Raw genomic sequence first — 17465 nt, 5'->3', positions numbered from 1 at the left:
CCTGCTTCAATCATACTGTAAAATGTGGCTATATTAGCATGTTTTGTGATATTAACATACAGTGCATTTAACACCCAATTAAATTATCTTAAATTCAGTCGAGCAATGATTTTCCTGAACAAGAGGTTTTCTAATTAGTCTTAGAAAAATCCCCCTGTATTCAGTGAGTTTATGACAAATCTCCAAATCTGACAAATCCTTTTGGTTATGTTTTATTGTAGTTTTCACTTTATTTATTGCAATAATTTGGCTATATAAAACTTGCTGAGCATTATAATACTGAACCACTGTCTGTTCTTTCACACTTTGTTTTGTCTCTTTCACATACAGTGATTTAGGTCAACTATTTGAGAATCTTTTGTACCAACTAAGATTTTATACACCGTCTGAAAAAAAATCAAGTGAAAATGGTACAGGACATGATGTCTCTGCTATACCAACCCCCTCCCTGCTGCCTACAGCCCTTCTCCAATAGGTTTTCAAAATGCGGTCCATAAATTAGCGCCACCTGCCACCTAGTGAAGGTTATATAAAGCACCTTTCAAACTGTGAGTGGTCATTTCAAACAGCCAATCATGGATGACCTTATGTCAGCTGCACATCCAAAACAAAGGCTGCCAGACTGAAGAGGTCAGGTTCTTTTGCACAGAGAGTGTGGGACAAAAAGAGCAACAACCAGGGTTAACGCTGGTTTGGCTTTTTGAGCTGGAGATCAGCCAAAGAGTTGAAATGTGATTCAGATATTTCGTTCTTCTTTCTGGATGTGTTAGCATATAAAGTTAATGTTTGTTTTTGTAACATTGGTGACCTAGGATGGTCATAATTTTACCTCTGTAGTGCATAATTACGTTTTTAATTCAGGAGTAATTTGGGCTTAGTGTATCCTTTGTGATTTGTTTCACATCAGCAGTAACCGGAGCGATCTACTGGATAGCCAAACATTTTTATCGATATTCAGCTAATGCTAATTTCATAATGGAGGCTGCATTTTGTACAATTAAGCACAACCAGGTATTTGTAGTTTACGCTGTCACTAGGAAACAGAACTTAATGGGAGGAGCAAAGAGCAATCAGGAGTGGCCAGTGGCATCAGAGGGTTCAGTGAGACTGAAAACAAGCTAACAGCTGCAAAGAAATAAGGTAAATTAACTTTTTTTTTGTCATACTAAAAACTTATTTAGAAACATGTCAGTTCTCTCATGAACAATTCAGCACTGACTTTTTCCCAAGCATCAGCTGCAAACTCACCTGTGTTATGAAGAAGCCTATTTTACAGCAAAGGGGAGAAAGTACCAAGGTCACTGACCAAAAATGAAAATGAAATGAATGCAAAGCATGCGATCTTATTTAGTTATTTATCCAATATAGTCAAGTGAGCATAGGACATCATAGGGACAAAGGTTTCGCTATGTGCATCATCGCAGGGCCTCAATGTTATTGATATGCCAATAAAATATGAAATGGTAAATTAATGCTGAATCGTCCTTCATATCTGAAACGAATCATTTCAGGGATGCTATGCACATCTAGATTGTGAGACTTGCATAGTACAGTAGATACTTAGTCATGCTATGTTGTACTTATCCTGTTTCTCATATTGAAAATATAAAGATATATTTTTTAATTAAAGCAGAATTCAAAACTGAATATACTGCTTTCTACCTGACTAGGACTGAGCCATCAGCAGGAGACTGGACTTGAGACACTTAGTTGCATTCGTGTACTGTATAAATTGTATGACTTGTGTAATGCAGCATCTCCCTGACCACCAGCTGTGCTTTGACAGTTGCAATGTGGTTGATGACAAGGAAACAGTTTGTTATAAAGCATATGTTGATGCTGTTAAGAGAACCGGCTTCATTTAGTAATGGTCAAAATACTGTCAACACAACAGTCCATTAATTGTTTTCCTCACTAAATGGAAGATGTACATGTAAACATGCCATATTACATCAATCCCAGTTGGCATACTTCTGCTGTGGTAATATATAATAATGTAAGGTAATTAATCAAACTTCATTATTCATGACTGATAGTAATGACTTTTTGATTGTGAATGTGGCTATACAGTAACAAACAGAAACTTAAGATTGAGTTGTATGAAGACTCATCAGAAATCATTTTTAATTAGGTCAAAGCACTCTGAATCAAAATGAAGTCATTAGATATCTTGAGATTATAAGCCCTAAGCAACACTGAACACAAGGGCAAAAACAGCAGTGGATCAAACAAAAATCTGGCACTGAGACACGTTACAAACGCAGTTGTATAGAACACAGTACCTCAGCACAGTGATCAACAACTCCATAATATTCTTTAATACAAAGATGGCTTTGTGGTTAGGTTGTCACAACTGTGATCTATTCAGCTGTGTTGTCACAGTGTCAGAAAGGTACTGACTCATTTTGGAGGCTATATTTTTGCACTGCTGCTTATTGTACTGCATAATATTAAAAGGTATTTCTAATTTCATCCATTCCATCTTCCTTTTCTATCCCCATCAATTTCAGTGGATGTGGAAGGTATTATCCTGGATTGTAGATAAAGCAGTCTGGTGTCCCTACAGTAATAAAGTGGCAAGCCAGCAATGCTGATTTCATCCAACTGTACTATGTGGATAGATTCTTACATTTCTGATTCTGTTTAGTCATAAATTAGCAGAGAAAACAAAATGATATAAATACATTGTATGCATATGGCTTTGTCAGTGAAAAAGCATTTCAGTGTTTCATGCTTCATGTCAAGGATTATAAATAGGAGATTCTGGTCAGTAAGAGCTTACACATTTTGCATATTATTCTCTCAACTTATAACACCATCTCCTTCTCTAAGAAAAATAACATTCCAGACTGGGGCTAAACCCTGACAAATACAACACACTAAAAGAAGTGTCTTTTGTTTGTTTGACGACTGAAGCAGACAGGCACTTGCTCATGTCAGCTGTCACCTTCATCTGATAAAAGCAATGACCCTTGCAGATCCAACTGATCCCTATCTTTCAGAGGGTTCAAAATCAAAAACACTCACTATTGAAAGGGCTGTACCTGCTGCATTTCAGTGAGCTCTAGAGCAGTGCCATTGGTGATCGTTTCAGGTCTTAACACTGCCTTCATGATAACATCAACAAAGGAGACAAGGACCATTTTATATTTGAACAAAGGACAAAAAGCCCCAAACGTTCCTGCTACTTTGTCCTTATTATCATAGTACTCTATGTTAGATGGTGGGTTTACTTAAATGGAGGTTACCTTTTGTATACTATATTAATTAACCATTCAATAAAGTAAGTTATTATGCGTTTTGAGCAACTGCAGAGGCTTACATGGCTCTGAGACAGGAGACTTGGTATGCAAACAAACCAACAACAGAGATAAAAGGTAAGACTAAAGGATGATGACATGCTTCAAGTAAACAGACAGGGGGCCTGGGGAAACAAACACTGTGGAGACATTGAGAAACTCATCTACTCGTATTAGGTCATTGGGCTGACACGGCACAGGAGACAATGTGTGAGACCTGGGCTTGTCTACAGCCTCGACACTCTGGTGCGAAAAATTAATTAGAATAATATACAGTAAGTAGGTGAGACACTGATGAGGGCTCAAGTAGACGGACATGATTAGCTGTAGCCTGTAAGATTAATGAAGACCTTCACAGGAAGATTATATTGACTGAAGCAGATTATACTTGAGAGCATTTATTCATCTGAATTTCATTACAGATAGCACAATCCATACATCATATGCAACCTCACCTAATGTCCTCATCACAGCGAACTACCTACTAAACCCATCTTTTTCTTGATCTTTGGTGTACTATGGAGATATTATTAGTTGCTTCAACCTTACCAGCGTCTCAGTGCAACCATAGTGGTGCTGTGTGATGGATGGTATTAATGTTGTCATGCCTCTTAATGCGTAGTAAGACATAATCCAGCAGTAAAATGACAGAATTAGAGGTCGTACACGTTTCTGTATCTACTGTAAAACATTAAGCAAATAAAAACAAACTTTTCTAAGTGGCTTCAGGCTATTTGGCACATGACAGCAACACTCTACTGCACAAACTTTGGCATCAGCACACAAGTTCATTGTACTGTATGTACTCTTGTACTCTGAAATGCCAAACTCAAAATCCCTAGGTACTGATCATAGTACTGATCACACCAACAAGAATCGACTGCCAAGACTTGAATGTTGTGCCCAACTTCTCATGCTTACAACAATGACTTTTTTTCCCTTTCCTGGGCTTATGTTGTGGGTATAAGAAAGCCAGTTGGAGAAAGTCCATCAGTCCCCGATGGAGGGACCAAAAATAGCGCAGTTCAAGCAGTATGCAGTTATTAAACTGCAGGATTGTGACTAGTAATCATTGCTTTACATTGGCATTGACTGGCACTATGTCATTTGGGTTAGTGGGCTATTGGGACACTGGGAAATGCAGTTGACCTCTGTGACTTGGAGGTAACTTTTAACAAAGCTCCATATTTTAATGTTTAATTTTCAAGGTATACAATCACAGCAATATATTCACTGTGTATAGCAGCCCAGTGTAGAGTATGGAAATATCTGTCCATTCCCCAACAATATTTCTGGTGTATGACTCTTTTGCCCTTGGTGAAAATGACTTCATGCATCACTTATACAGCACTACATATCTATATTCCCCCCACCTGACTTTTAATACTGAGATACTTCAGAGTTAGCTGAGGAACAGCTGAATTACCATTCCACACTTAACACTCTAAGCAACATGGTATTTCAATCAGAGGTGAAATGTGGGCAGGAAAAATGGCCTTAGACACGATGCCTGCCCAGCCCACTTTTAAACATGAGAGAAATCTAATTGTGCTGCCCTCTCTGCTTCGGCATAATTTAAATATCTATGAAATGAAAAGGGACTACAGACAGGGGCAGTACAGACAGGCACGGCAGACAGTAAAACAGAGGAATGACTGTGCTCAAAAGTGAGCATTTTCAGAATATTCAGCAAGATCAGTACGTCAATAATCCATTACACAAGCCAACATGTCAAAAGTAGCATATTAGACAAAGCCCGCACCACACCCCTGGGGATGCCTGTTCATGGCTCCTGCTGCTGATAATATTGAAAACCAGTTTGAAGTGTGGCACTCTAATGAAAGTATGACACATTTCTGACAGTTGTAAGTGCTAAAAGCATACTCAGCTCTCAGCACTGTTTTGGCTAAAGCACTCCTTTTATAGATTTTCTTTGTTACCTATGGTCTAACATTAGTCAAGTAATTTGCAGGGTAAAATGAACAACTGTCCCTCAAAATCCCAATCCACTGACTTAACATTCAACACTAGGTTGGGTTTTAACACAAACTAGTTTACACCTTGATGGTAGCCACACTGCAGACAAAGTGACAACACTAGTTTTATTTAAGCAATTGATAAGGCAATGCACCACTGTAAATGTTTTTTCAAAAGACCTAAAAGAAAAAGTCCACAGAGGGAAACTGCTCAAAAATAACCAAAACAGGATGAGCTCGAGGTTTCTCTCAAGGTTGAAGAATACAGAAAGCAAACGGGTAAAGCCCTGTCATTAAACACCAGTACGCCCGAGGACAACACTACTGTATGGTGTAAACCATCTTTTCTAGGGTTTTATGTAATGTGTTATGTAATTTTCCTCTCACTGAACAAAAATGCAGGACCTCGTGGATGAAGAAATGCAGACAATGGACAAATAATGCAACAGTAATGTACAAGGTGACATTAGAATGAATTTCTCTCTATGTGGATATCTTCTATTTCCCATTACATCAAAATGACTGAATATTGCACCAGAATAAATTTCTCTTTACTGAAAGTATCAAATGTTCAGGACTGCAGTTTATGAGTTTAATAAAACTCACAACCTCTATGCATACAGTGGTCAGACAGTCTCAGTTACACAAACAGTTTTACCTGTATATGTAGAGAGTGAAAACGATTCCTTCTGGAGGAAGTGCACGTTTTAATCAGATCCCGAACAGGAAGCTTCATCAAGTTTCATTAAGTATGTGCTATAATTTAATAACATCATCATTGTTCAAGGATTAATGACTCACACATTATCATATTTGATTGAATGTAAAAACACAAATAAATTGTCCTTCCTTTCCGGTATTGTCATTGAGACACACAGTGCACTAAACAGGAGGTTGATTTCATGAGTCTGTATTAGATGTATGTGCCAAAGAACCAACTATCTATTTACAGGACTGACGCAACTGAAAGAAAAAAAAAACTAAGTCACTAAGTTTATAAAACTATATCAACTGGTTGAAGTGCTGACTAAAAACTAAACCAACAGCTCAAGCTATTTAGTCTTGTGTTATTTTTGTAAATTTATTAAAGATTAATGTTCCTATTATAGCACCTCTAAGTACACTTAGTTTGTGCTGGTGTCAAACTTCGCTACTTCTATGGCATTGATCAAATTACATCAATACCATTGAGTATTGAAAAACGTCGAGTATTAAAAAGTGCTTTCCTACATTTTTATTTACTGATGTTAATTTTCCAAAACTTAAGGCTGTGGAGAACAGGTTTCATAACTTTTTAATGTTATGAAACTGTTTTGATTGCACAAAAATGCCAAAGAATAGAAAAATAAAACAAATGATCTGTGTGACAATAAAATTGGCATAAAAAAAAACAAAAAAACAACAACTTTCATTTAGGAACCAGTCTCGAAGTCAAGTTATCAGTACTGGTATCAAAAGGTTTGGAATGATACCCAGCCCCAGTGATGAGTAACAAATGATTAGTGTGTGTTAAGAGTAGAACCAGGAATAGAGCCAACAGTGAACTACTCACATCATATTACCAACTTTATACAAACAATGATACATATAACTGTGAAATACTGATAATGACATTAATACTTCACAGCACTGCAAGTCTATTCATTGTACAGTACCACAGACACCCGAGTCTATTGATACTCCCCCAATTTTCTCACTTCTTTGCAACAACAGCACCTACTGTAGCAGCCGTGGCCTTTCCTGTTGCCGCACACAAAGCAGACAGACGCCCAACACAAATGAGACACCTCGGAGATCTCTTAAGTTCCTGTGCTGGTCTGAATGGCTTTCAATAGTCACAGTGCAGCTGAAATGTTTCTTTTTGTTATCTTTGACTGTATGATTGTGTCTGTATCTTTGGACTTACTGAATATTTTCACAGTGAGCAAACCCTTTTATTTTTTTTTAAATGTCTAAAATGCTGATCAAATTAAAATAGTTTCTTACATTTCTATCTTTGAAACCCTGCGAGGGTCGCAGCACAGTATGTGACAACCAGATAATGAAGGTTTTGTTGTCCCTTGAGGAATTTAATTTGACTTTATCATGCCTTGATCTGCTTCAAGAGCCACATAAAACCCAGAAGATGAATTGGCAGTACTGCAATTTACTGAAGTATTCCAAAACCCCGAACACTTTCTTAGACTCCGTTTGGTCTATTGTAGCCTATTGTATTTACAGCTTGTTGTAAATGTCAAAGTAGAACGACCAGTCATATACTTTGAAAACTGCAGCTATTGCAAAGACCTTAATTGTGCAAGTGAACCTCAAAACAGCCATCCTGTGCCCTGAGAGAAGAAATAAGACAGGAAAAACAAGATGTGGTGTCAAACATTTGTTTTTAATTTTAATTTGTATATAGTTTGTTGTATGATTAGAACTGAATTGATTATTTGGGACCACTCAACAGGAATATTTCTTGTAGCTGATAGAAGCTCTTAAATTAGTCAGTCTTGGCTGCGGCTTCATGTCACCGCCCCCTGCTGCCGTCCTCTGCTGTCCAGGTAATACGCAGTTCATCACAAACGAGCCCATGGAGAGGGCAGAAAAGAGTACTGGCAACTTCTGAGAAGTGCCTTACGCAATAAGTAGTCATGGTATGCAAACGAGTAAAATATAGGAGTGCCGGTACTGTGGTACTACTACTTCAAGCACTGACTGTTTCTTTGTTTTACTGTTTTAATGCAACTTTTACACCGAGTTCCTTAAACTGAATATTGAAAGGTCTTGTGGAGTACACTAGAAAGATGGTAGTGTATACTGTATGCTCATTATTTCTCCTACATCCCTGTACCTCTCAAATCATTTTCAGTTCTTTCAAATTTTATTTCTATAGCACAAATCACAGTGGATCCAAAGTGGAAAACAAACCAAAATAAAAGATAAGACAAAAGAAAAGGGGAAAAATGTAAAATGTTAAACAGTAATGGCAGTGGCAACAGTAACAATAAACTAAGGCACATGGGTGAATTACATGGTGACACAAACAGCCACAGATTATCTGGATTATGCTTGAGCATAAAGCTAAGTGTTTCTTAAACATATCAGTAGGAGAGACTCGTGCAACGGCGGTGGGGAAGATCCATAGTACAGGAGCAGTTATAAAGTCCTCTCCCCATAACACTTAGTCAGAAGGAGCCAGACCATTTAACCCTTGAAAGACAAACAGAACCTTAAAATAATGATATAGCCAATGGAGAGCCCGTGTAGGTATTTTGCCGTGGTCCCATTTCTTTGATCTAGTTAAAACTCTTGCAGCTGTATTCTGAACTAACTGGAGTGACACAGTAACAAAATAAAGCAGTCAAGGAATATCAGCAATTTCAACAATTCTGTGGGGAATCAAGAACTATACTTTAAAGACAACTGCTTAAATGCCTAGGATTAGACCACAATAACCCTACAAGTGCTTATGCATGTAGGTAAATGTACAGTACATGACATGAATGTTGAATTGGATTTCAAAACCTTTCCATGTTAGGCACAAAGACATGGCCTGGTTAATCTCACTGTATTTGCTGCTCCAAAGTCTTGTACCCTACATATTATTAAAAAAAAAAAAAAAATCAATTTCTAGTCTAAAAATGTCCACAGTTTATTTAGAGCCTAATAGTCCCAAGAGACACGGCTCAAAGTTATTTTCATTTAACAGAATGGTTTTAACAAGACGTGTGAGGTTGGGCCTGTGTGTCTGACTCCCTGAAACAAAGCCCAGAGGGAGCCACAGAGTGCATGTTCTCTGGTGGGTTAAAGAAACCATTAAAAGGGCAAAATCCATTACAGCAGCAAACACACCCTCTCTAGACTGACCGAGGGAGACACATGATCTGGAATTTAAAATTGAGCACTCACTGTTAAACAGTAAAGATATGCTACCAGAATATTCAGCTCAGTGGATGGACCAGCGCACTGTCATGTTGAGGTGTTTATTCCTACCGGGCCACTAAGCGCAATTTCACTTTAGGCAGGTGGCAGTATGCACAAAGTTGGTTTGCAATCCGCCAAGAAGAAGAAGAAAGAAGCACCTAGGGTGATTTTTGTTTCTGTTCCTGTGCAGACAATGTAAATACTGGCGAATATTTCAATACAGTAAATCTCAGAGTTTTTGTGTGTAGTATCCGGTTGTCTTTGCACGTTTTCGTCTGCCCAAATTTTAAGCAGGTACTCTTTCACAGCCATGTTTGCTAATGTTTAACAGTTGAATAGTTATGTCACATAGCAGACCACTTATTGTGTCAACATGGTTGTGTTCTCCCACTCACGTACACATGAACCATGATCAAGACCACCTCTTCAAGCAAGCACGGTGCCCGAGTCCGGTACGCTTGTGTTCATACTCATCAAAATGAACTGGATTTTAGGGTCAAGTGTACTCTGATCCCTGCCCAGGTCCCTAAACCACCCTAAAGGTAGAGACAGACTTTGGATAAACATATTTTCACTAAATTGAGTTTTGTTTCTTTTTTAATTAAGTAAAAAGTATTTATAAAGTAATATTTTTCAGGTCAGTCAGCCCTGCTATTCAAATTGTCATGCAAAAGGTTAGGGCTGTAAAACCTCAGACGAAGTGTGGCCTTGTCACTGGTGATGCTTTAAAAAAAAAGAGGAAAAAGTCTGTCAAATCTCTGAGACTCAAAGCCAGAATAGGGATGCTCAATGAGCCGTGGCATATTCACCTTTTCTCAGATTTAAATGCAAAATTCATCATTTCAAAAGATGTGGATTCCTCCCCTCCAAGAGTGAAAAGACCCAAGCCTCCTCTCACATCCATAAATGAGGATCCTCCCAGCTGTGCCACATTTACAACTATCATGTCATTACAGTAGATTTCAGTGCGTACTGTGCCATTTCTTATAATATCAATGCTTGAAAAGATTATTCTGTAAAACAATTTCTTACTATTATCTCTGACTACTACTGTACTGTTCACTTTTCTTACCTGAAAGGCCACTTATGACAGACAGGAGAAGAAATGGTTTCCATGGTGACCCCATACTTGTTGAAGAGGGTCCCTCCTGCAGAATGTTAGCAGGGCTGCTTCTTCATCAAAGCTGTGCCTACAAACAGAGAGAAAAGACATCAGTTGGTGGGAGGACGTACAGTACCTCTAGTTACCTCGGGCATTCAGAAGCACAATGTAGAACTCGAGAGCTGTCAGGCCAAGTCCCTGTGCTAATTTCACTAAACGGCATCTTTGCATTTAGTTTCTTGTCTCGTGATCATAGCAATGTTCACAGTGTAGCCCAGAGGAGAGTTACACACAATAAGGTCACCCCCCCACCACAGGGTTTCATGTGAAATAATACTAATGGTTACACACTTTGATCTCAAAATGCTACAAAATTTTGCGTTTGTTACTTGCGCAGTAATTTGAGTAAAAAAAGAGAAGCTTGAACAGTAAATCAGAGCCTGAGTATGTGTGCAGTTTATAGAACAAACTGACAAAAATCTTAATACCATAGCAAACCATCATTTCTAACTATTAATTTTGTTGTATTCTGTCAGTTCCTATGCCTTACTGAGTTCTCCACACACTAATTGCCTGCAGTTCATCACAGCTCTTAAAGGTTCCCTTCATTCTACAAAACAACTGCAGGTCTTGTACGGAGAAAAGGGAAACCTGTTTCATGGAATCATTCAGCTTGTGACTGGCACCCACTGCACTAACTGGGCTTGGTAATGGGTTGTCACTAATTTGATGCCAAATATCATTAAATTCCACTGTATCAATACATTTAAGTATTTGGTTTGCACAGCTGATTTGCAAAGAGTCTCTTCCTGTTTTCAGTATGAGCATTTTTCCAACCCAGATAGATATTTGAAGATTTTTCAAATCTGTTCCAAAGAACTCACACACTCTCTCACACACAAATATTCTAATGTACAGTTTACAGAGTATGTATTCATATGCAGATACATGCATTCTCCAAATACATAATGTAAATAGTTTGTGAATAGCAGCACACAGTCATTAGTCTTGAAGCCTAAGGTGCATTTCTGCTGCTGGGAATAAATGACTCTCTGAACAAATACTACATGTACAATTAGTTTAGTACTTGGCATTCCCTAAACGAATACGGTCCTCTACTGTAAATAAGCATTTAAACACAGCAAGGTTTACATGCCCAAAAGTAACAAACAAGGTGGAGCATTACTATGCAAAGGGGAACTGCCTTTCCTTCGAGTTTATTTTCGGTATCAGGACATGTTTAAGAATATTCTCATACCATACAGAAAGTGTGCAGCCAGCTTAGCCTGTGGTTTGTTTTGTTTCACCAGAGTTAAGGCACTGTTGCCGTTTCACCTGCATTTTAATAAACCTTGTACACTGAATTTGAATACTGGTTACACTTCTGAGAACCTTCACTGGGAGAGAACTCACAGGTTCACCTATGTCGACCAGATCCCACCCACCTGCATGTACACCCTGACAACAGTTGTGTGCCCAAAGAAAAGTGTGTCATCTCTAATTGGCTTAATATACAGTGGCTTCTGGAAGTATTCAGACAATGGGCTATATGCACAGCAGAGTCACAACCTTATGCCATGAGCTCAAAACATCGGAAAAGAGTTACATTTCAAAGACGAGAGGATGGCAGTAGACCACCAGACATCACTGATGTGTCCCACTGTGAACAGCTTCTGCCAGGTTCAACAACATTATTAGTTTCCACACATTTCCCAGAAACAAAGAACTGCAAACGAGGTGGGTAATTAATATTTGGTGAGACAGCTGTACCAGTACCAATCATGCAAGACACTGCAGCTAACACTTTCAGAGTACAGACCTGATCGAGCCTATTACTCCAGCCAGACATAGATGTCTTAAAAATGGGGCCGTCCCAGGGCTTAACTTTACTCTGCCTGCCTTACGGTCCAGGGTTTCGCAAAGGAAAGAACAACCAAATCCACTGCCCGACAGAGCCAAAAATAAGGATCCCCTCAGTGAACGTAGATCACAGGATCATGACTGCTGCTCTACTACTGAGCCTGCAGCACTCGATCTCACCATGAATCATGCTGAAGATCTCCCTATGGAGATGATGAAGTTACTGAGGAAATGGCTATCAGCAACAAGTTTGGCTTGGAGTGATTTTCTGCTTCCGATGACAACATATGGTTTTACACAAGCTACAGTGCCTTGCGAAAGTATTCGGCCCCCTTGAACTTTGCGACCTTTTGCCACATTTCAGGCTTCAAACATAAAGATATAAAACTGTAATTTTTTGTGAAGAATCAACAACAAGTGGGACACAATCATGAAGTGGAACGAAATTTATTGGATATTTTAAACTTTTTTCACAAATACAAAACTGAAAAATTGGGCGTGCAAAATTATTCAGCCCCCTTAAGTTAATACTTTGTAGCGCCACCTTTTGCTGCGATTACAGCTGTAAGTCGCTTGGGGTATGTCTCTAACAGTTTTGCACATCAAGAGACTGAAATTTTTGCCCATTCCTCCTTGCAAAACAGCTCAAGCTCAGTGAGGTTGGATGGAGAGCGTTTGTGAACAGCAGTTGTCAGTTCTTTCCACAGATTCTCGATTGGATTCAGGTCTGGACTTTGACATAGCCATTCTAACACCTGGATATGTTTATTTGTGAACCATTCCATTGTAGATTTGGCTTTATGTTTTGGATCATTGTCTTGTTGGAAGACAAATCTCCGTCCCAGTCTCAGGTCTGTTGCAGACTCCATCAGGTTTCCTTCCAGAATGGTCCTGTATTTGGCTCCATCCATCTTCCCATCAAGTTTAACCATCTTCCCTGTCCCTGCTGAAGAAAAGCAGGCCCAAACCATGATGCTGCCACCACCATGTTTGACAGTGGGGATGGTGTGTTCAGGGTGATGAGCTGTGTTGCTTTTACACCAAACATAACGTTTTGCATTGTTGCCAAAAAGTTCGATTTTGGTTTCATCTGACCAGAGCACCTTCTTCCACATGTTTGGTGTGTCTCCCAGGTGGCTTGTGGCAAACTTTAAACAACACTTTTTATGGATATCTTTAAGAAATGGCTTTCTTCTTGCCACTCTTCCATAAAGGCCAGATTTGTGCAGTATACGACTGATTGTTGTCCTATGGACAGAGTCTCCCACCTCAGCTGTAGATCTCTGCAGTTCATCCAGAGTGATCATGGGCCTCTTGGCTGCATCTCTGATCAGTCTTCTCCTTGTATGAGCTGAAAGTTTAGAGGGACGGCCAGGTCTTGGTAGATTTGCAGTGGTCTGATACTCCTTCCATTTCAATATTATCGCTTGCACAGTGCTCCTTGGGATGTTTAAAGCTTGGGAAATCTTTTTGTATCCAAATCCGGCTTTAAACTTCTCCACAACAGTATCTCGGACCTGCCTGGTGTGAGACATACCCCAAGCGACTTACAGCTGTAATCGCAGCAAAAGGTGGCGCTACAAAGTATTAACTTAAGGGGGCTGAATAATTTTGCACGCCCAATTTTTCAGTTTTTTATTTGTTAAAAAACGTTTGAAATATCCAATAAATTTTGTTCCACTTCATGATTGTGTCCCACTTGTTGTTGATTCTTCACAAAAAATTACAGTTTTATATCTTTATGTTTGAAGCCTGAAATGTGGCAAAAGGTCGCAAAGTTCAAGGGGGTCGAATACTTTCGCAAGGCACTGTAATTTAAAATGCCATTTGCTCAACATTGTTAGCTGGACTTAACATATTTGTTCTACAAGTGGTGGTATAGATTAGGTAGGCAAATTTTGTGTTTACTCTCAAGAAAGGCTGTTACTTATGACACCTTATATCTTTGTGTCATAAATGTGGATTATGCAGAGTCGCTTTGTAGCTCTGGATGCTTCAGCTTTACTTCTATATCAATTTCAGCAATTCCAGTAAACAGTAGGTGAAGTGCGCCAATTCCGTTATCTCACAAATGTCCTCCAGCTCTTTCTCTGACCAGAAATTTGCACTGGTCAAACATGGAAGTGCTACATGCATAGAGCCCTTTGCACACTTTGTTGTGCTGTAGAACTTCCAGTGGTATTCACCACACAGTTTTTGTCACATCAGAGCAGAGAATCTTTTTCTTTATGCTCTCAAAGTCTTTTAAATGCTATCTGGCAGACTCCAAACAGGCTGTCTTGTGATTTTTAATCAAAATGTCTTCCATCACTTTGCCATAAATACCTGATTAATGGAGAGCTGCTGAGATGGCAGCGTTTCCTGCAGGTTCTCACATCTTAGCAGAGAACTTCTGAAGTCTGTTAGAGGAGTCAGTCGGTTCAACTCCATGACTAAAGCTGCTCTTGCCCAGTTATTTGGTTTGTCTGGACAGCCAACTCCAGGAAGACTGTTGCATATTAAGGCCACTGTGAACACACAAAGCTTTTGAAATGGTTTTATGCCTTTGCTCTGACCTATGCTTCACCACAACGTTTTTCATCAAGGTCACAAAGATTTTCTTAGAGCTCATGGCTTGGTTTTTGTACAGTCATGCAGAGAGAACAGTGGGACCTTGTAAACACAGGTGTGTGCCTTTCTAAATCAGTTCAGATAATCAGAGCAAACAGGCTGCACCTGACCACAGTTTGGAGTGCCACCACAAATGGTCTGAATACTGCGAAAAAATTTGAAAATCATATTTTCCCTTTGTCGTTATGAGTTACTGTGGGTAGAATGATGGGCAAAAATGACACCTTTATCAGCTTAAATCTACACCACATAAAATACCTAATCCCACTTACACCAATAACAAACACTGACACTGTATTCAGAAGAACATGGTGCATAAAATGCTGCACCTTATGAATGCAACTGCATTTGCAAACAATGCTAATGGAATACACTGCTGATGGTGCGCAGGCCTACAGTACAAAGAGAGTAGGCTGTGCTGACCTTGGTATTCTCCCTCAGCACCATTCATCTCCACACAAAAATCAGTTTCTTCAGTTATGTGGTGTTTTCAGTCTCTCTGTCAACATGTTTGAATGCACACTCGCTCTCTTCCTCTCTTCTCTCCCTAACGGTCTCTGCCATCTGCATTTTGTCTTGTGTCATGTAAATTATTAATGCAGTGGCACAGACAGCTGAGGGTTGACAGAAGCATGTCCAGATCCAGCAGGAGCTCACCTCATTTGCCCCCTATCCTCCCAGAATGCACCATCAGGAGTTGTAGGGAGTTAAACAATTTGTGTGTGCTTTAAACACACTGTTTCCTAGTTTCAATGCTGCTTCTTAGTTTTCTGTGTTTTCTTTTTTGGAAAAGATACTCACCATTCTTCACCTCACAATGACCTTCCTTCCATCTTTCTTGCATACAGCAGCATAAAAACAGAACAAACCAAAAGAGTTTGGTTGAACAAGAGCAGACGCCTGCTGCAATAATCACAAATCACTGCGGGACAGGAAGCCTTCTCTGTCCCTTCTTTCATCTTGTGCATGTTGGACTGAACAACTTCCACATCAGCCCACAGTTGGTAATAAGAGTCAGAGGCACACGTCTTTCTACACAAACCCACCAGCACCGTTTCTGTTTTCTCATCTCTGACCCGCAGGATGCTTTTGCAGAATGTTGATACCAAACAACAACAACAAAATTCTGTGAAGGTTTGAGTCGTGTTGGGTCATTTTGGTAAGTAAGACCATTACTATTCAACCCTTCCTGACATCATCTGAAAATCTAAGTTTGTCCTTTTCAAGTGACAGTGTACATCAAAAACATTGCATAAAACATAAACAATAAGGCAAAATTTCAAGTGTATGATGAAAATGAATGTCATGTACATCTGATAGCCATATTGGAAAATCTGACATAACAAACTGGACTGAGAATGTGCAGTTCTCTGGCTGGAACCAAACATGGGCATCTGCATTATCATGAAAATGCTATTTTAGATACCTGTGATTTATAGTAACTGGGCTTTGGGATGTGATTCTCTCTTGTCTACTGTCAAGTAGAACACATGGGTATCTTATGTGCAACAAATAAAGTGGGTCTGTAGTCAGACAACGTAAAGTTCACCCCACTTGACTGCTCAGCATCTCACAGAACTCTGCCAGACATGTCATTTGTGGACTCAGCTTTCACTTTCCAGTCAACCATATATTTTACATCAGAGAAGAAACTGCTTGAATCGTTTTCAATTCAGTTCAAGAGAAAAACCTACACAAAGCACTTATGCTTTATAACATAATAGCTGAAAAAAGTGGGCTCAATTATCTTCCAATGAAACATAAATGACATAATGACAGTCAGTAAATGACCAGCAAAGCATCTACATGACAAATACACAATCTGTCAGTTATATACATAAAATGATCCTAATTTAAATATCATCTAAAAGATATAAAGGGGCCAGTCTTCTACAGTTTTCATTCATTCACAAACTGTTATGCAGGCTTAAAATACTGAAACTGGTCCAGCCAGGGCAGAGATGCTTATTTTCATGTCTGTGATTCCCTGAAATAGGGATCTCCTCTGGTTTGTCTTTCATGGAGTATAAAAACAGCACAATACCCTCCAACCTTCCTGGGCATGTCCTACATACATTAGGGGGCTTTGGATCAGGATTCTGCCACACTTCTCTCCAAGCGATCACAGCCCAGCAAGACAGTTATTAATGAGGCAGCGTGCCGGGTGCAACAAGGTGCACTGACACTTCTGAATGTGATCCGTCTACTTGGTCTCACTGCTGTGTTTCCACAGGGCTTGTTATAAATGAAACAAATGCAGACATGGTTTCCCAGGCTGAGGCTTGACAGACCAAGTTAAAAACATCACCTGATAATGCACTCACAAGCTACAGTATAGTCTAATGAACCACATTTTGCAGAGAAGACAAGTAAGGAAAATAGTAATTTTTTTTCTGACGGTCTTGTAAAAATTACACTCCATTATGTATTTTTACAGACACATTAATGTCATGGATCTAACATTTCTATTTTTTAACATAGGTCTTAATGCAATGAAGGCTGAGTAATAAAGGCCATGACGACCAGTGTAATACCTTTATATACCCAGATCCTGTTTGTAATTATCTTTTTCACACTTCATCATCTCACACTGTCACCACTTCTACTATGTAAGGATAAGATCAGAAATTTAATCAGTGCCATCTTGTTACTGGCAGCACACACACATGCACACTAAAGAAATACCAAAGGAAATTCTCTTTTTGTTTGAAC

At 39.2% G+C, this 17465-nt stretch overlaps 1 protein-coding gene across 1 annotated transcript in view; it reads right to left on the bottom strand.

Moving 5' to 3' along the window:
- The window catches only part of cntn5 (contactin 5), a 100491-nt gene that overhangs the window by 59687 nt on the left and 23339 nt on the right, over positions 1-17465 (bottom strand). Inside the window, 1 exon segment of the mRNA XM_020614760.1 lies at positions 10254-10371. Coding sequence (XP_020470416.1) covers positions 10254-10308 — 55 coding nt within the window. The 5' untranslated portion in view covers positions 10309-10371.

The sequence above is a fragment of the Monopterus albus genome, unplaced genomic scaffold (genome assembly GCF_001952655.1).
Source record: "Monopterus albus unplaced genomic scaffold, M_albus_1.0 scaffold150.1, whole genome shotgun sequence".
Lineage (NCBI taxonomy): Eukaryota > Metazoa > Chordata > Actinopteri > Synbranchiformes > Synbranchidae > Monopterus > Monopterus albus.
The sequence above is the reverse complement of the archived record's forward strand: the minus strand, read 5'-3'. Positions and strand labels throughout refer to the sequence as shown.